General features: G+C 40.7%; 1 protein-coding gene across 1 annotated transcript in view; it reads right to left on the reverse strand.

Annotated features, from left to right (window-relative positions):
- LOC108928899 (arrestin-C-like) overlaps positions 1-25,874 on the reverse strand; it is a 39,101-nt gene that overhangs the window by 4,569 nt on the left and 8,658 nt on the right. Inside the window, exons 2-8 of the mRNA XM_018743098.2 lie at positions 24,334-24,449; positions 23,630-23,655; positions 23,028-23,108; positions 22,697-22,811; positions 22,108-22,275; positions 331-361; positions 84-144 (exon numbers count right to left, since the gene is read on the reverse strand). Of these exons, the coding sequence (XP_018598614.2) occupies positions 84-144; positions 331-361; positions 22,108-22,275; positions 22,697-22,811; positions 23,028-23,108; positions 23,630-23,655; positions 24,334-24,449 (598 nt within the window). The remainder of the gene's footprint in view (positions 1-83; positions 145-330; positions 362-22,107; positions 22,276-22,696; positions 22,812-23,027; positions 23,109-23,629; positions 23,656-24,333; positions 24,450-25,874) is intronic.

The raw sequence follows: 25,874 nt of genomic DNA on the forward strand, positions 1-25,874 counted from the left end.
CAGGGTAGTGTTACAGTCTCTTCTCGCATTCATTATTTGGTTAAATTCTTTCAAAATGGAACCATGAACACAGAATGACTCACCAACAGGGTCCACAGTGTCCACATGGTCCACGAAGTCCCTCCTCCCCAGGTAGAGGGTGAGCTGGGGAGACATAACACAACAGGTGACACCAGCAGCCGTACATTGCTACCTGCTCACAATGTATACTTGGTGGCACACACATGTTGGTTATTAATTCTTTGACTAGACTTGAGTGTCCACAGACTTCAAGTGTTTGAAGAGTCTCCAAGAAATCACTGTCCAGAAGAAAACATCGTATCCTCTTACCGAGCCGTTGCCACTGGTTTTCTTGTAGACCCTGTAAGCAGTTTAAAAACAGAGACCAGTCAACTGAAGGAATCGTATCTTCTGTTTTTAACTGAACCCATGGAAACAGACATGATGTAGGGCTCATGGCAAACTCTTAAAAGATATATAATAAATATATTTAAAATGAAACCATGCAGTCACAAGAAATTTTGTTATTTGAAGTGAACTTATGACATTGTTTCATTGCCTGGTTCATTTCCATTGTCCCGAGTATAATTAAATCAGTGGTTAACCAAATCAACAAATATACACCAAAAAACAAGAAAGAACAGTGACTATACTGAGTCAACCACTTAACAGGTGTAAAATTAAACATGTTATGTTACTTGGCTTAATCTGAGCCATTGCCAAGTCCTTGGCTGTTTGAACAGATTTTCATTTCCTCACTCACCCTTCTTATTTAAAGCATTTCCTACTAATCACAGCCTGCCCTTATCTAATCCTGCTAAATCCAGTGAGACAACTTAGGAAATGCCCATTGTGCCCAAATGCAGGGAGTTCTGTGGCTGATGTCGAAAATCGATTGGTGTCCTGTTCGTCAAAGCTCGCTGTTACATGAAATGTTCCCACTGCCTCCCTCATATCAACCCCTGGCTTTTCATGAATGCAGCAGATCTTCGAGTGCTGTACAGAACATGACTGATGTCAAGATATTATACAGAAAAAAAATATTTTGCTTAAGGTCACTGGTTTTCAATGGTCTCACTCCTGGTTCTGTGGTTCCATTACGTTTGTTTTGTTTTCCTTCAGATGAGGCAGGGATTCAGTTGTCTTGACTGAGCCGTTGACTACATCACATGATCCAAATTACATCAAACTTAATGACTAAGTCAACGCCTCTCATTAAATATTCATTAGCATTAAATCGAATTTATATGATCAATACCAATTAAGATGTTTAAAAAATGGATGCAAGTGCTTTTTTGCTAAAAAAAAATTTTTAATTTATAAAACCAAAGTCATAATACATTAGCCTTTAATGAAAATAATGAGTTCATTGACGAAACTGAAATGAAATCCAAATTAGTAAATTTATGTTTAATAATATTCAATCGAACAAACATCTTAATCAACAGCAATAAGTTGAATTTTCAATTTTAATCTTAGCCAGTAAACAGAGTGGTGTTCCAGGACAAGAACTAACAGCTGCTGCTTTGTATAGCATATTTAAAGTTAGGATGACTAAACTGAGTGCTGAAACATCAGACATGGTATGGATTTATGATATATGACTAAGAAAAAGAATTACAAACTGTATAGTGGAAGGAATCCAAACAGAGCCTAGATATTAATGTTTGTAGCATACATATTCCATGTGTATTTTTACCGAAATACAGATGGTATAGACATTACACTGTTAGTAATTGCACGTGAAGTGTTTCATTTGACCTAATCAAGACAATCCATTGACACCCAGGATTTTGATCTTCTTGCCTTTATACTCTGATCTTTTTAATCCAGAGGCTTTTGAGGGCTTGGCCTCAAAAATCCTTGCATTTGTCAAGAGCAGATAAGCCGTTAAATTCTAGGTTTATGCTGAAGTGCCTTGCAGCAATCTGTTCCTCGTTAATATGACACTTGGGTCATTTTAAAGTTTTTTGTGCTGCTAACTCATGACTGTTGACATGCCTTGATGTTGCAGTTGAATGCAATACTGAATAATTTATTTCTGTAGGTGACGAGGAAGTCCTTTATATTTACACATAACATCTATTTGTACGTTTTATAGTCAGAAACACTGTTTTGCAATTTAGAAAACTTACTTGGCCATTTCTTTGCTTCTTTTTGTTCTGCCTGTAAAGAAGTAGAAAAAAGTAGGTAGTGTCAGCAAAGATTTTTTTCTGTGGGAAATCTGATTACCAGGAGTTCAAAAACATCTTAGAAGTAAAGCAGGGGGAATTTTACAGAGCATGAGACAACAGCAGTAAGCAAAAATACATTTACAACTGCCTGGTAACAAAACAATAAATTAAATGAGCAGGGACAGGGTTTTCACTGTGAACTATACAAAAAGAGGTTTAAATGCCACCTGAACAACTTAAATGATACGCTTTAAACTATTCTAATGCTAAATCATGTGATTGATGGAGAAGCCGAAGAAAGAAACTTGCTTATGAAATTATGTTTTTCAAATGTAATTTTGGAGTTTTATTTGTATTAAATTTCTCTTTCACAACCTTTTTCATTATTTATTAATATTTTTCCATATTTTTTCTGCCTTTTAAATTTTCACCCTCTTTAATAGGGGAAAAAAATGATAAATTTAATGGGAAATCCAGCACTGTTTCTCACCATATTGCCTATAACCCTGTGTGACCTGTTGTCCAGACCTAACATTATGATCCTGGCAAATGAGATTCATGGCTAATGTGAATTCTGACAAATTTAAACCAAATCTTGTGGTTGGACAGGGGGGTGTGGTGGCGCAGTGGCCTTGGCTGGATCCAGCTCTCTGGTGGGTCTCGGGTTCGAGTCGCGCTTGGGGTGCCTTGCAGCGGACTGGCGTCCCGTCCTGGGTGTGTCCCCTCCCCTCCGGCCCTATGCCCTGTGTTGCTGGGTTAGGCTCCGGTTTGCTGTGTGTATGTGTATGTGTGTGTATGTATTGTGGTTGGGATTTGTTTCTCTTGAGTTAAAACACAGTGCTCTGGCATTATTCCATATTTGGAGTACCCTGCTACACCTCAAACTTTGGTTATGTTGACAGGGCTGTAAGGGTGAGACATATCCATTTAACTGTTATTTACCCAGTTTGGAGGTACATTGAATGCGCACAAGCTTACATCTTACATTCTCATCACAAGCTCAAACACAAACCTTCTGTCTGGTTTGATTTAGCCTTTTGGCTACACTGGTATATTTTTACTTGTTCGTTGTTTCCAGGAACTTAGATACTAATGAAAAATGTACTGTTCAGTCTGAACTCAACTGGTATTTTGACTATATTTTTCTCACATTAGGTAAATTAACAAGTAAAATTGTGTTGTTTGATTTAGAGTGTAATATTTATCACACAGTGTGTCTATTTCATACCTTCTCTGTTTTTTACACCTTTCTCACTTTGAATTCCTGTCTTTGTATAATAAACGAGCTCACGCCATATTTTCTCTAATTATGGTCTTATTTAGAATGAGGCCAAAAATATTAGAATGTGAACAAAGCGGGCAAACAAAAGAAAAGATGTGAAACTGAGACGCTAACTACGGAAGTGTGTGTTAGCTCTGTTGGTATGCCCAGAGAGGCAATAAAATCTCTATCCTAACAGGTAATAAGATTTAGGACTAGTTCAAAAACTGACTGATCTTTTGTAGGATGTTCAGAGGATCTTCATGGCAGAAGGTGATATCATTTTCCGTAGAGAAGCACTGGATGCAGCCAGTTGTGCTACATCAAATGTCACACACCAGCGGTATCCTGCCTCAAGTGAACAGGTCACACTTATTGGATTCACATTATCCTGGCATAAAGCCACAATACTTGATTTTACATTAGTCACTCACTTCACTCTCCCATGTCTGAAAAGACCCAAACAGGGTATTTTACAGAATTACTACACAAGTATAAAAAATATATGTAGCTACTGTAGCTAAGGAAAAGCTGAATTTCGGTAACGAAAAACAAAAGTTTACTTACTGGCTCATCTCTAAATAAATTTTTTTTAAAAATGTTTTTTAGTACAATAGTTTTGCCATATTTGAAATACATATATTTCCTTTTTCAGACATTCTAGCAAATATAAAGCTTGTAAATATCTGTACTAAGCAACAATGATGCAAATGAAGCTCCACCTTGAATTACTATGATTATTTACCTTCCTCATGAACAATAGTTAATACTTTAGATGTTGGACATAGTATTTTAGTTACTATGTGAATTTTGATGAATTGTGATGCATTGATCATCTTCTGGTCATATTCTTTTCTCAACCCACTGTGTAACACATATGCTTTCATTCACTTTCATTTCTCACACTATGTCTCTTTCACCTTCTTTGTTTTCTGTACTATCCAGCCATCTACACCCAGTTTTATTCTTCCATTGTGGGGAAAAGTTGTTTAGATAAGCAGAAAGGAGCATGGAGCAGACTTACCTGCTGCGGCCGGTGAATGTGTTCTCCTCACTTCCTAGTAATCCCTGAGTGGTGTGCTTACTGGACTCCTTGGTTGCCTTTATACCCTGATCTCTGCACCTTCCACTGGACTTACCTTCCCCGTTACGGCTTCTTCTTTCTCTCATAATCTTGTTAATCACTTAGCTGTCTGCTTTTTTAGGTTTCACGGTGGTCTAAAAATACACAGAGGGTGCAAAAATGGGGATTAATCTGACATATGACCAAGTTTGAATAAAAATATGAAAGTGAAGTGTCAGATTTAAGAATTGTAAATTACAATTCATGGGCTGCTTTTAGAGGTTCATTTAAGTCTGTTTTTAAATAGGCTTAAGTGTTCACATTTGAGCATTCCTTACACATCATCAGTTAACCATTTAGCATATTCTGTGTGACTGGGTGGCCCAGAACTACTGGAAGTCTGTCAGCGTTCTTACTGTCTCAAACTGTTTGCTTTGACAAATACTGGTATGGCATTGCTGAAAATATAACATGTATGGAGGCATAGAAGAATGATTAGATTCTTTCAGATCTATATTTATTAAAGGCTTGAGACCTTTATCAAATTGGTATTTATTGTAGGGTTTACTCTCTTTTGAATTGCCATATCAGTTTTCATTATAGGCTTTCACGAGTTACAGACATTTCACTCCAGCCATTCCTCACCACTATTTGGCTAGAAACAGAATACATGTATTTCAAATATATAATGGATACGTATATTCGGCTCTATGTTCTTATGGGATTATGGCACCTTAAGTGAATTGCTGTCATTGTAATCTTTACAACATGGAGCAGTTGTAGCATTTCAAAGTACGTAGAAATCTAGCATATATATAGTATCAAAGCCTCTTAATACTAAAATACTGTTAACAAACCTGCAGCCTTTTCAGCAAGGAAAATGAAAAAAATTCCATTGCATTCAATACATTGCTTTAAATATGGAATATCCTAATAATGCTACTTAGTACTTTCATGTGTGAAGATTTTTATGCTGCTTTATCATCACAATTATTCTACATTGTTCTCCAGTGGTATCCTTTCCTGGCTACTGGTATATGTAATGCACTTTGAGATGTACTTCTCTTGGAGAAAAGCATCTGCTAAATGAATAAATGTTAATGTAAATGCACTCAGTCAAGAGCTGTGTGTGACACTAATGTCAATAGTGAGGAGCTGTCCTTCAGCACCACTGTACCCATCAGCACTGATGTCAACATTGAAGACCTGTCATTCAGGACCACATACCAGTCAACACTGCCGTCAACAATGTGGAGCTGTGCTTCCGGACCACTCTACTGGTCTACAGTAGTGTCCACCATTAAGGAGTTGATCTTCAGGACCACTGTCCCAGTCAACACTAGTCTTAGTGGTTGGAGTTAGCATAGTAAAGTGGAGTGGTGTGTAGTTAGCATAGTGATTGGCATTATGTCCTTTGGATTCATAGGTCATGGGTTCAATCCCCACTTCTGGTTGTAGTATCCTTGAGTAAGATATTTTCCCTACCTTCGTCCAGGTAAACTACCCAGCTGTTTAAATGGGTAAATAGTTGTAACCTTAACATTGTAAGTTGCTTTGGAGAAAAGCATCAGCTAAGTGAATAAATGTAATTAGATAGAAAATGCAAAAATGAACAAAGCAGATAGGATGTGAGCTTATCTGTTAAGAGTTTGTGAGAGAAACAGGTCCAAAGGATGTATATTTTGAGTCCCTTCTGGAATGCTGAAGGGATTCAGCGATTCTGAGTGAAGAATGAATTTATTTCACGGTGGAGCCAAAACCAAAATAAATGGGAAAAAAATAACCGAGAACCTCAGTACTTCCAACTTTGGACCCCTTATGAATGGGACCACCTAGCAGCCAGAAGTGGAGAAGTGCAGTGCACTTACTGGGGTGCAGTGAACGATCAGATCCCGTAGGTATCTGCCTGAACCTTTGACTCTCTTATAATATCTACATCTTTTTTCTTTTCATTCTACACTGTTTGACTGAATGTTTTAGATAAATTTTGGAAGGTTCAGAATGAGTATTAACTTCACTTACAGTATTCAACACAAATTATTACCTTGAATCTTTAGATTTACTGCTTGCTATTAAAAGAAATAAACAGACTTGAAAAACCTGTTAAACCAAGAGGAGAGTTCATAATTTGGAGTTCATATTGACTTGATATATGTATCTTTCAAGGGTTCAAATAGTGACTTTATCATAAAATGTTCTGTACAAGTATCAATGATTTCCCATTTCATACTATTTCTTCATAAATGGCTCTATTATTCATGGTTTTTAATTTAACATTTCATTTCCTATTCAGTTTGCTTTGAAGATGCTTCATACTTCTTAATAAAATTATATTTGTAGCAACTTTTCTTTACCTCAAGTGCCTTCATACTTACAGAAGAGAGTCCAGACTCAAGTGACGTCACTGAGATTACGCATGTAACAGAAAGGCCTGACATGAGCAGTTAAGTCTGTTGCTGGCTGGTCGGCCTGGTGACACCCAAAGCCTAGGAGTACAACAGACGTCCAAGAATAGTCGAAGGCACTATTTGTGCAGTAGTGTGGGGGTCTGCGGCTGAGAGCCAGTGGGGAGACAGCCATCTGGTGGAATCAGGAAGACGCACCTGGCCCTTGCAAAGAGGTGTAAACAGCCAGCTAAGGTTTTAGAAGGGACTTTGGGGCACTGCAACGAGGAGATACGAGTGGTGGCTTGATGGACTCTGGGTGCTATAATTGCTCCAAGACACTGCAGCTTAGTTTGTGCAAAAAAGTGCATTTTCCATTCGCTTTCCCTAAACTCAGGAAAGATATCGTCTCGCTCACAAATACTGAGTAGGAAAATTTTTTTCCTTGCGCTTCTGAACACTTTGCTACCATTGAACATGTGTGTGTCTATTGCAGTAGTTTCCAATGAATATATTCTCCTGAGACTAAGCTATTAATTTTTGTCCGCTCTAGAGGACAGATGTTCTTACCATATGAGTAGCTTCCAACTGTATATGCTTAAAATATGCTGAGCTGTCATGCACGTTATTGATGACATGCTATACTTTTAAAAGATAACACACAACTGGGAATGCGGCTTGGACAACTTCCTAAAAATCCTAGAAATCTTATAAATCCTGAAAATATCCTCTCAGGAGGATAAGAAGGAAAGTGTCCCTTATGTTGCAGAGTAGGAGCCAAGGAAGCCCTGCTGTCACAGGATGTTTACTATATGCAATCATTGTGACAGATCATATCAGCGCTCTCATTTTTCTCACAAGAATGACCAGCAGGCTCTTATATAATGATAGCTGTGCTGAAGAGCACAGTTGGGGCCCAGATTCTTGCCGATCAAATCATCAGAAAGAATTCAGACCTATTCAGAATTTTTATCCTAAGTGCCCTTAAATAAACTTAAGCAAATCTGTTGTATGGATGGACAATATTCATATTTCATGTAAAATTCTGAATAGGAACATTGCTCTCTCATCTAATACTTAACTGTACTGTGGTTTTTTCAGTGTAGGAAATAAGCAGAAGTGTTGGAATTATTCCTCCTTGTAATAACATCTGTTTGGGTGAACTGAAATAGTAAAATTAAGAGGATTGTTGTTCAACTATGAACATGCCTGACGGCCGGTGGAAACTCTGTATTTCACAGCTTATTTCCTCGTGGAGAGATTTTGATTGTAAGTAACCTTTTGCACACTTAGTGTAATCCCCTTACTGTTAAGCTCTTTCCAGAATAGCTGTCCCCAAGTCAAAGCATGATTTTGGCTCAGCGTGATCTATTGATAGATTCGATTCGCACTCACAGTGGTGATTTGACACCCTCTATGTTATCAAATGAATTCTTTATAAAGAAATGCTATTTTCGTCATATAGACGCTCTGAGACAAACCAAACTGAGTCAATTTAGTACGCAAACAAGACCAGGCGTCCTTCATCAATGTTTTTAACTGTTGAGATGTGGTGTCACATAGTTGGACTTGTGTGTTTTTGTGTGTTATACTGCATATAAAAAGTATTGCCAGAAACAAACATTTAATATAGGAATATAATTATACATAACAACTAATACAAAAGGCACATTTCATAAAATTTAACATTTTTTCTTTTGTTTAATACCTCAGGGCCTTCAGGTCTTGATTTAAACATTCACTATATGCTATAGTTAACCTATCAGTATTTAACACTTCTGTTGAAGACTAATTTTTTTTTTTTTTTTTAATTTCCTAAGCAAGTTTTAAAACTGCTAAAGGAAATGACTATCACACAGACACAAGCACAGATTGCAATTCCTAAGAAGTTCATCTCCCAAATTCTCCCTGTAACCCCACTACTTACCATGGTATTTTGCCAGAGTATTTATATCTCCTCTCAGTATCTCTTACCTCTGAAATTAGCTTTGTGTTCAGTCAGCTTGCCTTCTCCCTTTTTATTTCCTTTGATTCTACATTAATTTAGTCTTACTGGCAGATGACAAGTTTGCACAGTCACATGTTATCCTTCATACTTAATCTGAATGAATTTTGTACAGTATAAATTAGTATCTTTAATACAACATAACTGACAACATGCTTTCCTTAAATCTGCACTTCTTTAACTTTCGATGGCAAAAAAAGTTAAAGAACAATTTTACACCAAAACTGATTCGACAATGAATGTGTTGTAGATGTTTAGGCTTTGTTATAGTTAATAACATTTTCTATTCAGATTTGTTTGTGTGCAACACACTGGAACCTGCAGCTCCCATCATTCACCCTTTGAAGACAGATCATCAGTACGGTATTTCACTATATAGATATATCTAGTTTTCAAGTCCACTCCACACAATACCTGTTCAGCCCTGGGTTGCTCTACAGGCGATAAGAGGACATTCACATGTAACCTTTCCTGTTCTACTCATTGAGTCTCAACTCAAGGCGGGACGAAACTGATTAATCGGGCAATAGGATTAACCAAACGCTTATCGCAAACTCCACCCAACTGCAAGAATCCCCTCAGGGACAATGACAGCAGACCCTCTAAGATGTGAGAAAGCAGTCTATCCTGAGCAGCAAGAGTATTGTCTAAGATTAAGAAGAGTGTGTTAATATGCATTGGTCTAATTCTGCTAGTGGAGTGCAAACACATGGAGTCACCATCCTGTGACTGCAGTGATATACCATGAATTACCAGGAGGGGTGGAGAACTGGTTTTACATTTATTCATTTAGCTGTCACTTTCCTCCAAAGCAACTTACAATGTTAAAGTTATAGTTACTACAAGCTCACAATTATTTACCCATTTATACAGCTGGTTGATTTTACTGTAGCAATTTAAAGTAAGTACTTTACTCAAGGGTACTACATCTAGAAGTGGGGATTAAACCTGTGATCTTTAAATCCAGAGGTAATAGCATGAACCACTATGCTACCAGCTGTTTCCTTTTCCAAGGAAAAAAAAACCAAATGTTTCTTCATGTGCAGTTGTGTGTTTTGAGACCGCTGGGAAAAAATAAATAGGCTGTACACAGTAAACCCCACTTTTCCAGACACATTTGTGCAGAAGCGTTTCAGAGTGCCAATCTGACATTAGATCAGCCATTCTTGCCCTTCTCTCCACAGACTGTTTCTAAATGCTACACAGGTGCTTATTTGACCTCAGTGTCATTTAGGTCTGATCATTTTACGTTACATTTATTCATTCAGCAGACACTTTTCCCCAAAGCCACTTACATCTCAGGGAACAACATAAAAGCACATTATGCCAACAGGTGAGAGATATGAATGCAGACAATGAAAATGTTCTCAAAATCATATGAAATGCAACAGTTTATTGGGCGATGCCAGGATGAGACCCTTTGAAAAAGGCACCACATCCTTGTCCTTTGTGTTGCTCTCATCAAAGACTGAGTGATCTGGCGTCAAGTTCCGTTGTTTACACAAGCCTTGTGTCCATCAGAACAAATAAACACATAATTAATGCATTTTCAGTGATCTGCGTATGCATAACTTGGCAGGTGCAGAGTATTCAGTCTGCCTGGATGCAGGAGAGCTCGGTCTGCGGCGGTCTCCGTGATGCCACCTGCTGGACACAAACGCATGTTCAAACCTTTTGATATGTCCGGAAAACACAATTATAGGTAATGCCAAGTGGGGAAGAGTGAACAAAATACGGATTTCATGACCAACTTTGACCAAATATTATACAAACTCCTCTACACACGGTGAGTCCCTGCAGCGGTTAAGGGCTGCGCCCATTGATATTTGAGAGCAGAATTAGCAATGAGTGGTCTACGAACCCCGTACGGCTCCGAGAGAGGCGTCTACAGTGCCACATTGACCAAAGATTAGAAAGAGGCAAACAGCCAACAAGGAGGCACACGCATAAACAGAAAGCTTGCATGTAACCCTTTAATCAGCCGCTTTTTTTTTCCACTGCGTGAGTGACAGAGGAGCGGCCTCATGCACAACAGTGATGTGTTTGAGGGTTTAGGTAAGCAGCTCTAGCCTAACAGCTCCACAGTGCCAGTATTTCACTCTTAGTGATCTGGAAATCCCTTCTCAGTTGAGTGCACTCTTAAATCCCTTTGACCTTAGGGAGTCTTCTAAAGGCACTGAAAGCATCGATCTCCTTAGCTGCCCATATGGAATGATGGCCCTTAAATACACACACACACTTTCTGAACCACTTGTCCAATACAGGGTCACAGGGAACCGGAGCCTAACCCAGCAACTCAGGGCATAAGGCCAGAGGGGGAGGGGACACACCCAGGACGGGACGCCAGTCCATCGCAAGGCACCCCAAGCGGGACTTGAACCCTAGACCCAACGGAGAACAGGACCCAGTCCCACCCACTGCACAACCGCACCCCCTGGCCCTTAAATAATTGCACTTTTTTTTCCCTGCATTTTGAGTTGCCGCATTTTTCAGCAGATCCGAGGGCCTCTTCAGCTGATAAACGTGAACTCTGTTGGAAGGCGTATCATGTGCTTGTATGACTTCACTACAACCACCCCTGAACTTCATCTTTGTAAACAGAACGTTTTGTAGGTAACTGAGATCCTTCACCTCCTGGTTTCCTATTCGGTCCATAAATTTTCAATACATTATTGATTACTGTTATAATAAAAATGAATTGGAAACAATCCTATATATATGTAATGGTTCAAACGATAATATCATACAAACTGGCTGTTACTCGAGAATCATGTGTATGGATCTGTGTCTTTCCATCTGCTGCTGAAATGGACTTTTTTAATTTTGAGTTGTATGTCACTTTGGAGAAAATCATCTGCCCAATAAATGATGTAAATGTACAGAGAAAATGGCATCTTTACATCAAAACAAAGTATTAGAAAATATACTTTTTGCTACTTTTTTGCTTGTTTACCACTTAAAACATATTTTTTGAGAAAGTAAATAACTTCTGTTGCACAACTTTCAAAACATTTGTGAACTAAAGTGCAACTTTTGGAGAGAAAAGCAACAAGGGCAATGCTCTTGCACAAGCGTACTTTTAAAAATTACAATACATATTTAGCTGATGCTTTTCTCCAAAGAAACTGAAAACGTAAAGCTCATACACATTGACTTAGACCACTTGTCCCAAGCAAGGTTGCTGTGAGCTGGAGCCTAACCCAGCAACACAGGGCACAAGGCTGGAGGGGGGAGGGGATACACCCAGGATGGGATGCCAGTCCATCACAAGGCACCCCAAGCAGGATGTGAACCCCAGACCCACCAGAGAGCAGGCCCCAGCCAAACCTGCTGCACCACCGCCGACCCCCTCACAATGTTACACTAATTATAATTATTTACCCATTTATACACCTGGACAATTTTTTTCTGAAGCAGTTCAAAGTATCTCTCTTGAAGGCACAAATTCGGCAAGTGGGATCTAAACCTGGTTCCTTCAGCACACATCAGCAGCACCAACCACTAAACCACCTGCTGCCCCATATAAATTTTACTTATTCAAGATCCTTTGTTGCTCAAATGGAAAGTGACCATTTAAATGTTTAGGCTGTGATTTATGATATTTTAGTGTAAGGAATTAATTTGCAATCTCTTGTTGCCCCAGTATCCTGTATTACATACCTTCCGTGTCCTGAATAAGTCTTTTGTTGCAAAAGAAAAGACAAGTTAGAGGATCCATGAAAGGCTGATGGTTCATCCACACACGCACACACTCTCTGAACCGCTTGTCCCATATGGGGTCGTGGGGAGCCGGAGTCTAACCCGGCAGCACAGGGCATAGGGCTGGAGGGGGAGGGGACACACCCAGGACAGGGCATCAGACCATCGCAAGGCAACCCAAGTGGGACTCGAACTTCAGACCCACTGGACAGCAGGACTCAGTCCAACCCACTGCTCCACCACACCCCCTACCTGCCCAAAATATTAGGAATTTATTCTTACTGCCCATGATAGAATTAAACTAACAATCCTATGAAATATTAACTACAATGATGAGAAGAAAAAGTTTATATGTAAGTGCTCATTGTTAGTTTCTCTAAAACATGTATGTCTGCCCCAGTGCTTGGGATAACCAGTGAGATTCAGTATTTTGTGGGTAAAGTGTAACACAGAAGAATGAGTTTTAGATCTACAGTGTTGCTTGGAAGTATGTGAACCCCTTGTGTCCCTGAGTTTTACCATGAAATGGTTACTTAATGAGAAGCAGTCTTTCTCATGGGACACAACAGGTGTATGATGACCAGTTCCATATGTTGCTTCAGAGGACATCATATGTGTAGTAGAAACACGGAAGTAGTGCAGGTGCAAAAATAAGCGAAGCCCAAGTTGCACTGGTTAAACCAAGTAGATAATTACAATCAGTTGTGTAAATCATTATCGTTTATTCATTTTAGAAGTTTTAGTTAACATTTAGATTTTAAAGGTTTATTTTAATATTTTATACAAGAATAACGACCATCCCAATAAGGTTCGGTACTTTCAAACAGCACCGTACTTGAAGGATAGAGTTAATTCAATAGTCCTGATTCAGGAAGGGTGAGGTGATTCTTTTCAGCATCTGTGGCTTTTCGAACTTCACAGATTATAAACACTGACCATCTTCTAATGAACATGCATGACACTTTTTTCAAAAAAGCCAAATAGAACTACTGTTAAACTGTCACATCAGCAAGAACAGAATCCAGCCAGATTCTTTCTTTTGCACCTGACACCGGGGACCTAAGCAGTCAGTTACCTTAAATTATATTTCACATGGTAACAGTAAAGCTCAGACTGAAAAAACCCACAGTGCTGTGGCTTTTTGACCCTGTCATGAAGAAAAAAGCACAAAAGCAGGATCTGGAGAAGTCTCACTGAGTAATCCTATTACCATCTGACGGCGACAACAGACGGCTGCTCCCAATTAATCTGCTAAATCACATTACAGAGTCTATAGATAGAGCTGCAGACGTTAAGAGATGGGTTCAAGTCCCCTTTCACAGTAACTGGCAGCTATAAATCAAATCTATTGCTTGGGTGTGTAGAGGAGTGTGTGTCTGTCTTGAGTGAGACCCAGAAAGCTGGAGAGTGGCAGGAAGGGTCAGTGGGTGAAAAGATTGCGATCGTGGGGTCCAGCAGTCCAGCCTCTGTTTCTGACCAGTTCTTCCGACAAGACATTCATCTACCATGCTGTTCTTTCAAGGGTAACGTCTATTTGGAAAGAGGCTAGGAAATGAATGAATGTAAATCTAACGGTAGCAGTATGACCCAAAGGCACAGAGCCACTATGTCAAGGATTAGTAAAGGTTTTGGGTGCCATCAGTTGAGATGTGTAAAGACTTGCAGTGTCAGAACAGTATCGGAACTGGTAGGGTTGTACGCCAATAGCTATGATTAAATTATTATGCGTTAACACCACATTTAAATCTCAAAAACAGTGAAAATGCACTTTTATTTGCTTTGATTATATTTTGAGACATGGATCTTATTTATAGCCACATTTTTTCCAAAGGCTTACTTTTTCTGGATGCCAGATTTTGGGTTTCACCGAATTGTATGAATCAGTAATTGCTGTTTTCTATAGTGATGGCTTCTGTTCAACAAATGGTGATAAAACATGCGTTTAAAGGAATAACAAACTTTTCTATTACTGCCAGTCTTTTCCGAAATTCTGTGCAGTGAATGTGAAAATGTTATTAGACAGTTTCTACTATTTCTCTTTTTTCACATTCTTAGAGTATCACAAAATTATACCAGGCAGAAGAAAGTTTTGCAGAGAACAGTAATAAATCAACAGCAGCCTTCTCATTATTGCGGCAAGGTGTGAACCAGATGTCTGGATCGGACAAGAGAAGGTGTGGATTTCTACACTGGAATTACAAAATCACATTCTGGGGTTTGGAAGATCATCCTTATCAGGGAGGAAAAGCCTTGTGCTAAATCTGTTTAATTTATTATTTGCAATGAATATTAGATATTGACAGGATGGGACTTCCACAATATTCTGATAGCCTCATAGTCAGAGCCTATTACAAACAATTTATTAAAAATGAATATTTGGATATGTCACAAATTACTTTTTTTAAATACCCTCAGATGAGGGAGAAATTTGCATCGTAATAAAAAAGCTGATGTTCAGTAAAAAGTGTCTAATTTTAGTTCTGTGTTGAAAGATAAAATAATCAATATTAACACACTACCAGCAGTTCTATTCTATTTCCTGGTTGCACTGCATTCCATAATTCCATTTCTAGACTGGATTATCTGTCTTGTTTTGTTTGAAAGCTTAAACTGTCAGGGGGTGTGGTGGCATGGCGGCGTGGTGGGTTCGGCCACTGGTGGGTCTGGGGTTCGAGCCGTGCTTGGACCGCCTTGCGACGTACTGCCGTCCTGTCCTGGGCGTGTCCCCCTTTGGCCTTGTGCCCCGTGTTGCCGAGTAGGCGCCGCCTCGCTGTGACCCCGCTTGGGACAAGCGGTTGTTGACGTTGGTTGGCTTTAACTGTCGGATAGGGAGCAGAGACAGAGGAGGTTGCAGGTCGCTGCTCAGACGGCAGAGGGAGTCGGAGAGGAGAAGGCAGACCGCTTTGCTGAGTTCATGTACATTCTGCTGCTTGTAGCCTGAAAGTCTGACCGTACGCATCACAGCAGTGTTTCTCAGCTTAGGTTTTATACAGTGTTTTCGTAAAAAATGTTGCTCTGGAGCACCGGAATCTCTGCATTCTGCACACTCTGCCTGTGCTGTCCCAAGGGGCAAGGTGCCAGACCCAGGACTTTCTCCCTATTTGTAATGAGGCACTGCCTGGTGGTCTAGGAGCTGTGCTGCCCACCCCTCTGGCCAGGAGAGGGCACCCTCTCCCAGGCACTCGTCAAAGTGACTGGACATGTGCTGGGGGTCTTCATGGTACTTTCTGTACTCTTTCCCAGTAGATGCATCGCAAGTGTGCCGTGCCTTCCTCCGTACTTAGTTCCATCTGTGAGACTGGGAGCCCTGTGGCGAGAATCAACTTCTCTGCAACATTAATCATGAATCTGATCTCTTCTCCAAATCTGTGAAACAGTAAAGAGCCCAAGAAGTTGAATCAAGCTGTATTGTATCTGTCAAATTAGATGTGTGTTCTAGTCCAAAGTGTGAGGGGGAAACTCATCCCAAACTGCCCGATGTTCATTACGCAGGGGTTCTGTTCTGAAACGGGATGTAAAAATTACCTGGTTTGGGTTCCGGAGACTTACGATTAACAAACTGTTGTGAAGGCGAAGCAAGCTCTTGGTGATTGGTACTAAAAACAATGGTCATGCACGTAAACAGTCATTCGGTTTCACTGCAGTTAAAGTGCAAAGGCATTAAGTTAGTGGCACTTTACACCAGCAGTGGCCAAACATGCCCTTGGAAAGCCGCGTGGTTCACGGGTCTTAGATGTGGACTTAATTAATTCAGTTCTCAGTCTGGAAAAACATAATTTGGCATTTACAAGTGTGAAACATTTACTGAGCATCTGACTCCCCGGTAGCAGCTCATTATACAGACAAGCCTTTAAAAGTATGTGTGAATGTGTGGACAGGCTGTGAAATAACTAGAAAAATGTTGTGAATGTAAGAGAACTTTCAGATGTATTTTTTCATACTATACTTTGATTAGTCAAAAGTGATTAATCAAAAATGTTTTGCTATAGGTGCAGTGGGTTGGACCACAGTCCTGTTGTCCAGTGGGTCTGGGGTTCGAGTCCCGCTTGGGGTGCCTTGCGGCAGACTGGCGTCCTGTCCTGGGTGTGTCCCCTCCCCCTCTGGCCTTACGCCCTGTGTTGCCGGGTAGGCTCCGGTTCCCCGTGACCCCGTATGGGACAAGCGGCTCTGAAGATGTGTGTGTGTGTGTGTTTTGCTATAGCTTTAAGACAGTGTTTTTTAAAGGAAACATCTGATATATTAAAATGGATTATAGACCTGGGTGAAATATAATATTGTAAATAAAGAAGTGTTTACTTAGATTGTTCTGCATAAAAAAGACATTTCTTTAAATTCTGCTTCTCATAGTTCCTTCCTCCAGTAAACACACACACACACACACACACACACACACACACACACACTCAAAGGCACATGGACAGTCGCACATCTCCCCATCTTTGCTTACAATCTTACTGCCTACCGTGTGAGAAACCTTTTAGCTCTCAAGGACATGAGCATTTAGCAGGTGAAAGGAAAGCAATACTGAATGTACAGGGACTCAATCTAGCAGACATCCTGCAACAATAAAAGAAAATAATTAACCGTTCATGAAAAAGTGAGGATTTTTTTTTTTTTGGACATTGAAAAGTTAAAAACATCCACACTGATGTTTCTGCAGAAGGGAAGGAAAGATGGAAAGAATATAAAAAAAACTCATATAACCAAATTAATCTGGTAAAAACTAATAAAGCAAAGCTCTGTTTCTCACAAATACATCTACAAGGGAATGTTCTTTCATGGTGGTCTTGTGGATCAGTTTCCTGTTTTGTTCACTGCCCAGTAAGTCCTTTTGGACTGTGCATTCAGCTGCTCATTCTAATTGAAATGTTAAACCATATGGACTTAAGAATGTGAAATGACTTTTATGGCAGAGTCACCTGTGTGGACCACCCCTTCTATGTCCCATAAAGTTCCTACACAGGCCTTCGAGCTTTAGTTGGAGCCATCTGTCCAGAAGACACTGCTAGGACTAATAGTGGGACAAAGCGTTTCTTCATTTACCTCAAGGAACCTGGAAGACAATATGGGACAAGCAGCACCATATAGAGGCTCTCTGGAAAATATCAGAAGCATATTCTGGAATGTAATTTCTGTGCTGTGGTTCTCTGAAGGGGCTGTAGTGATGCATTCATGTATAAGAAGTGTACTTCGGACGGACAATCTTTGGTCAATTTAATTAGAGCAGTTTTAAACAAAACGGAAACTCATTAAAGGTCACTGAACCAAGTGACGAGTTACCTTTAGTCACCATTTTACTATAGGCCAGGCTGACTATAACATCCGAGTACAAGATTACTCTACTGCATTACTATTATTGTAGTAAGTGGACCAAGACATAGCAGTTCAAAACCTAATAAATGTGTTTTAAGGGAACTATGAAATGTACTGTAAGTTGAGACAAAATAAAACTTCTGATCAAAGTAAAAAGTAATTACACAGGATACTGAGCATGAGGTAAAATTATGTGTAAAGCAATTTAGTGACCTAGGAGAAGAAAACATATCAACAATAGTTCTTACTGAAGTACCAGTATTAGAATGGGATGAAATTATATTTTATGTCACTAATATTTTATATACATATACATATACAGCACTGTGCAAAAGTTTTAGTGACTTGGTTGGGAAAAAAAAAGCTGTAAAATGAGAATGCTTCCAGAAATACACATACACACACACACATTTTCAGAACCACTTGTCCCATACGGGGTCACGGAGCATACCCGGTAACACAGGGCGTAAGGCCAGAGGCGGAGGGGACACACCCAGGATGGGACGCCAGTCCATCGCAAGGCACCCCAAGCGGGACTCGAACCCCAGACCCACTGGAGAGCAGGACTGTGGTCCAACCCACTGCACCACCATGGCCCCCTGCTTCTAGAAATAATGCTCTTAATTAATAACTTCCTACAAAGATTAGTAACCATTCATCGTAAACAACCACTTGTCCCCAGTGGGGTCACGGGGGTTTGGCTGGGTCCTGCTCTCTGGTGGGTCTGGGGTTTGAGTCCTACTTGGGATGCCTTGTGATGGACTGGCGTCCCGTCCTGGGTGTGTCCCCTCCCCCTCCAGTCTTCCACCCTGTGTTGCCGGGTTAGGCTCCGGTTCACCGCAACCCCGTTCAGGACAAATGGTCTCAGACACTGTGTGTGTGTGTGCACTTTCTTTCTTCAACGACATACAAAACTCTTAATGTAATACTGTAACTTTTTGCAAAAGGAATGCTTGGAAATCTAAAATATGCTCTTTCCCATTGACACTAATGCAAAAGACATTAAATAACCGTCTAAAACAAATATTTCTGTGAAACATCTAAGTGCCTAAGGCTTTTGCACAGTACTGTAGGTATACATATACATATACATATACATATTATGGACTTGAAGATCTTGTTTATCAAAAGATATTGCCTCCAAACTTTACAGTTGAGTTTCCAATACAAAAAGTGTTGTGTTAAATTCTAATTAATGCCTTTAAGGCTTTTTCATATGGTTTCTCTGTGCCCCATCAACCCTCCAAAAAATTAAATGTAAGATTTCAAGGACACATGGACCAGAATTTAATCAGAGAGACTGAGAACGAAGTGAAAGAGTGACATAAAGAGGAGAGAAGTCCATTATTCCATTGAAAAGGAAACCGATGGCTTTCATGGTTGCTATGGAAACGGGCCTTTCTCTCACAGTCGAACTTGTGATAAGGTACTTCACTGGACTAACCACAATTGTACAGAGGTAAAAAGGAAAATATTGCTTTTCAATGTTAATAAATGTTAGGTATTGATTGGCAGGGAGATGAATGCAGAATCACAATCTAGCTGTTTTGCCTGCTCTACTCAGATGGCTGGAATAAGTGCAGATTTTGCTCTAAATCTGCTACAAGCACCCAACGGCTGCTCTTGACTGCACTTTGGACTGGGCATTCTCGTCACTTTGTGAGCGATGTCAAATAGATAGAACACCTTCGAACTCACTTTTCTCTGTTAAACCTGCGTAACGACTGCACTAACCTGTTTACAATAGAAAGCAGCAAAATTTTGAATTACACTATGAAACCATAATAGAATGAGGTGTTAGTGAATTTATTAGTAAAATATGATTGTGGATAAAAATTTAAGTTACTATAAGCTGTAGAATATAAATATATTGCTCCACATTAAGTCTGGCATGAGTATCTTCATTGTGGTTTTCCTACTTAGTGTGTAAAAACTGAGAAAATATTATGTGAAGCCTAACCAGGTGCATGCTGGGGAAAAACAAGAGGGCAGCTGGTAAGTGTAGTGGTTGGAGCTGATGTCTTTGGACCCAAAGGTTGCAGGTTTAAGTCTCACTTACAGCTATAATACCCTTGAGCAAGGTACTTACCCTAAAATTGCTCCAGTAAAATCACCCAACTGCATAAATGGGTAAATAATTATAAAAAGCTTAACATTGTAAGTTGCTTTGGAGAAACGCATCAACTAAACAAAGTAATATAAACTATACATTAGCTGGCCTGTGAATCCTGGCGCAACAGAACATTTTACCTTGTTGACCTTGGACAAGGTTTGATAAAGTCAGTTATTTCAAATTCAGGGACATGCTTACTGTCACAGCATAACATCTCCCTGTCCTTTGCAACAAAGAGACGTGAATGGTTCTGCAGCTCTACAAAAGAAGGCTCAGACTTCATCAGTCTTGAAACTGATAAAGTCCCTCAGACAATCTGAGATTTTGTCAACACCCAACATGGGAACATGTAATCAGAGGCAGGGGCATGTCTCAGAGATTTCAGTGGGAAGCTTTACTACCTTCTGAGGGCCTCTCCATGAACAAATGCCGTCATCATTGTCCCTAATCAGTTCTCTGTTGTGTCAATGTGTGTTGATGTTAGTGATAACAAAGGGATTCTTCTAGCTACCGTTATATTTGCATGATTAGCTAATCGAGTTCAACAGAAAATAAATCCACCTAAATACATTACAAGCCCACTGTAGTCATAGGAACTAGTATCACGAAACAGGTGGGGTCTCTAGGCTGAGCATTCAGAGACTAGAGGTGCTAATTTCCTTTTTGATCGGTCCATTATATTTAAAATTCAAAACATTTAAACTTCTGTGGTAGATACCAGGAATGCAATGATTAGGTGACCTATATATTATACTGGGTCATTCTCACAAGGGTGTAAATTTATTAACTACTTTTATGTTATTGTATTTATATACAGAACAACAATGCAATACACAAATTTTCTGTCTGATTTTTCATGACATCATATGATGCATTGTAGAGTTCTTAACGGTGCTCTTTCCATTACTCAGCAACAGAAAATATACATGTATCAAATATTTAATCTGTAACCAAATTTAAAGCCTTTAACTGAAAAACAGCATTAAAGGATTTTAATTTCAACTAATTAAATATACACAGTTTCCTACACAACGCGATCTCATCCAGAAGACTTAAAACCCCAGTCAGGTTAAATAATTGTTATGTTTTAGGAAAGACAAATTCTACAGTTATAAAGACGTTAACAAATAATGTTCAATTCAAGTCTCAGAGAGTTGCCAAGCCATGTTCCAATTTACAATCAAAAGACCTGGCAAATCCCACCCACAAAGGCCAAAAACTACCTTAAACATATGTATTCCTGGTCAGCAACTGAATATCCCTTTGAAATCAAGGGGATGGGAAGTGGCAAGTAGAGTTACTACATCCCTGCACCCCCACAGAACTGTTGTTTTCACCAAGTACAAGGCTGTCTGATAAGGGGGCACGGCAGTGCAGTGGGTTTGACTGGGTTCTGCTCCCTGGTGGGTCTGGGGTTCGAGTCCTGCTGGGGTGCCTTGCAACGGACTTGCATCCCACCCTGGGTGTGTCCACTCCACCTCCTGCCTTGCGCCCTGTGTTGCCAACTTAGGCTCCAGTTTGCTGCAACCCCATTCGGGACAGTGTGTGTAAAGCTATCTGTATTTCTACACAACCTTTAATATTTTTCTATTACCATCTCCATTTTGATAATATTGTCATGATTCTTGTAAGGTGTCGATAAGAAATTAAGTGTGGAGATTGTTGTCTGAAGTGTTGTAGTCTGAAGAACACGGGTCATGATCCGAAGAGTTGGAGTTTGAATGCAAAGATCGTAGTCTGAGGAGTCATGGTTTGAAGAGCCAGGGCCATGATATGAAGAGCCGTGGTTCAAATGTAGAGATCATTGTCTGAAGCGCGAGGGTCGTGATCGAAAGAACAATTAATTTGCTCTTTACAAGAAGTAAAGAGCAAAGCTGAGCGCAAGGAAAGGCAAGGATTCTCAAGGTTTCCACAAACACTGCTGGTAGGTCTTCTTTTAAAGAGTGTTTTAATGAGGTGCAGGTGTTTGCCATCCACATGCCCATCCACATGCAATTAGCTGTGATGACCTTCTCCTGTGGCCCTCTAGTGTAATCTCCTTTAGTTTGTGACCATACCCTCCTCCTTTTAGGGGCAGCTCCAGCCGTACTTCTACACTGGGAGGGAGGATGGCCTCTTGGCCTCCACGTATCGGTCCGAGTGCAGCCTGTGGAACTTCTTGATGAGGGCTGAATCCAGGATATTATGGGCAGGAACCCAGGACTGCTCCTCCAAGCCATACCCCTCCCAGTCCACCAGAGAGAAGTATACTTTCCCACTCCTCCTTTTTAAGTTCAGGATAGACATTGACAGTGTAGAACGAAGCAAAACCTGACCTCCACCGGCCCTAGCTTACACTGTCAGACTAGTGGCAGTACGTGATGTGGCTGATGCACGTCACAGTTTTGAAAGGTCCTATGACTTTTGGAAACAGCTCCTTAGAAGGGAGGTGGAGTTTAAGGCTCTATGTAGAGGGCCACACCATCTCCCTGACTTGTACAGCACCGTCTGTCATTTATCCACCTAGACCTTTAGAGACTGGCTGGGTTGTTGGAGTTGAATATGGGTGGTCTTCTAAACCACCTCATTCTGTTTGTACCACTCATCCACTCATCATATCACTTCTTGACCTGTTGTCTTTAATCAAAGTGAAATACTGCAATCCGAGCACTTTCCAGCCCTTTTAAGGGTTATTGAGCACTTACAATCCTGCCCAGGGTTGCACTAGGGGGATGAAGACATCCCAGGCACCAGCGGGGAGGTTGGCGGGGAGGTCGACGACAGCAGCAACGATGAAGACAATGATACGAAAGAAGAAAACTGCTGGGGGGGACGTGAGGCCATGTCCTCTGGGGAAGCAGTTTCATACTGCTCTCTCTGAGGGCTCGTCCACCCGGAAGAGCTCCCTGGAGAAAGAAGGATGACTGGGGATGCAGGAGCCACTCATCGAGGGAACCACAATGCTGACGCCGGCTGGAGGTGGACCGGCGGTGGAGGCAGCGGCAACGACGGCTCTTCAGGCATCATTGGCCTCACCTGCAGAAGAGGCAGCCAGGCCCAAGAAGAAGAGCTCTGCTGCCCCGGTGGGATCCCTGGAGGAAGAAGAGAAGCAGTCCTCTTCAATTAGAATTTCAGGTTAAAATTAAAGCACACCACATGCTTTAGATGGAGAAAAACAGAGGAGTTGGAGGACTTCCAAGAACCACCGGTTTCATTAGGGAGGTGATTTTCAGGACATTGAGCTTGGCTGCTGGACAAGTTGTTTGTGTCCAAAGGAATGGACCCCAGCAGATTTTTGACATTACCAATCTCGCCAAGGATGTGTACCAGAAGGTAGTGGAGATTTGTAAGAAGGAAAAGGACAGGAAATTGAAACAATATAAGACTGAGCACTTGTGGTGGATGGATAGCAGGATAATTACTATCCATGTTTCCAATCCCTTTGTCCCCACTGAGGCCATTTGTGCTTATCTATAACATCACGTCAACCTCCTTCCGGGCCACAGGGATATTCGGGACAAGAATGTTATATGGAATGGGTGCAGGCAGTTTCAGGCACACCTGCAGCCCCATTCTGTTTCCCCAACAGACTGCATCATCGCCTGGCATATTTCAGTAGATTAAATAATAAGGCGTACCTCTTTTACCCCCAGCAGCCTCCCTTCTGCAGGCACACAGGGTCAGGGGCACACAGCAGAAGAATGCAGAAATTTGAAATGCAGGCACTGCTTGGAGACCAGCCACTTTGCCAGGGACTGCAAATTCCCGTGCCACTCTAACATCTGCAGTAGTGAAGATCATCTGGCCTGTCTCAGCCCGCAGTACAGGTCCTCCTATGAAAATACCCTGTCTAGAATTGGGGCGTCTGTAGAGGAGGGTCTTCAGTACAACTTCCTGGTTCCAATTAAAGTGCCGAGAGGTTCCTTTAAGCAGGGCCATCAGGCACGCAGCAATGCTACTAAAGTCCTGAATGAAGTGCCTATAAAAATTAGTGAAACCCAAAAATTTCTACCACTGCTTCAAAGACTTAGGCTGTGCCAGGAAGACACTGCTTCAACTTTCCTTGAGTCTATGGCCACACCCTGTAGACCGAAAACAAACACTAGGAATTCCACTGTGTCCTTGTGAAATTGGCACTTTTCATCCTTTACAAAGAGTTGGTGGTCCAATATGAATAACCATTTCGAAACTTCCCTAACGTGTGAAACATGTTCCTCATATGAGCATAACAATATGTCATGAAGATACACTATACCAATTGATCATATCTCTGAAGACATTATTAATAAATGCTTGGAAACCCAAGGGAACATTAACTCAACCAAAAGGCATAACAACATACTTGTAATAGCCCAGGGTAGTACTAAAGGCGGCCTTCCATTCTTCCCCTTGTCTAATTTGAATTAGGTTGTAGGCGCTCCAGAAGTCAAGCTCAGTGAAGATGGTTGCACCATGAATCTGTTCGGGTGCAGAGGTAATCAGGGGCAGGGGATGAGGATATTTTACTATTATGGTATTTAATTCTCCATAGTCAATTGACAGCTGAAGGCCACTGTCTTTCTTTTCAAAAAAAACCAACTAGTGCAGGGGAAGTGGAAGGCCAAATAAGATCAGATTTTAAAGCTTTGGTAATATAACTCTCCATGGCTTCTTGTTTCTGTTGGAGGAGTGGATACACTCTTCCCCTAAGGGGCATTGTACCAAGTAACAAATCAATGGACCTGTACTCTATGACAATACAGAATCATAAGCTGTGAGCCAGGAAAAGGCTGATATTATAGTGATATAGGGGGACTTGATTAGGAAGAAACGAATGTGTCAGTTTGAATCATCTCCACCTGGAGAGGAACTGGCACGGTTGAGTGGGAAGATCGTAGTCCAAAGATTGGTGGTTGTGGTCAGAAGAATGAGGGTTGTGATCTGAAGAGTTGGGGTTTGAGCACAAAGAGCATAGTCCGGAGAATTGTGGTCATGGTTTGAGCAGCACGGGTTGTGATCTGAAGTGCTGTGGTTTAAAAGCAGAGATTGTAGTTTGAGGTGCATAGGTCATGATCCAAAGAACAATTAACAAGTAGTGAAGCACAAATCTGAGCGTGAAGAAAGGCAGTACTTCTCAATAAGTTTTCAAGAACGCTGCAAGTAAGTCCTCTTCTTTTTTTAAAGAATGTTTTAATGAGGTGCAGGTGTTTGTCATGTATTAAGAGTCAAGAGAGGTTTTATTGTCATTTCAACCATTTACAGCTGGTACAGTATACAGTGAAATGAACCAACGTTCCTCCAGGACCATGGTGCTACATAAAATAATGTATGTGGAATTAGCTCTTATGATCGTCTCGGTGGTCCTCTGGTGTAATCTCCCCGAGGTTGTGACAAATATAGGTAACACTGATAGTGCTTAGCCCACTTTTAAAAACATGCATTGTATATAACATATACTCCCTCTGTGTTAGCGTATATAAATATATGGCATCTTTTCAATATTAATAAGGTATAATCCTTTTGTTTATTCAAATTTTTGCAACTGAAAAAATCTGGTAGACTACTCTGATTGCTGACAGGTTTAAATTTTGTTAAATTTAAACTTTTTTTAATTAAATTTTTTAAAGTTTGGCTGTTTTGCTATGTATAAAGGGGGTGCAGTGGTGCAGTGGGTTGAACTGGGTCTTGCTCTCCGGTGGGTCTGGGGTTCGAGTCCCGCTTGGGGTGCCTTGTGACAGAATGGCGTCCTGTCCTGGGTGTGTTCCCTCCCCCTCCAGCCTTACGCCCTGTGTTGCCAGGTTAGGCTCTGGCTCCTCGCGACCCCAAATGGTTCAGAAAGTGTGTGTGTGTGTGTGTGTGTGTGTGTGTGTGTGTGTGTGTGTGTGTGTGTTCTACTGTGTTTAT

The sequence above is a fragment of the Scleropages formosus genome, chromosome 14, assembly GCF_900964775.1.
Source record: "Scleropages formosus chromosome 14, fSclFor1.1, whole genome shotgun sequence".
NCBI lineage: Eukaryota > Metazoa > Chordata > Actinopteri > Osteoglossiformes > Osteoglossidae > Scleropages > Scleropages formosus.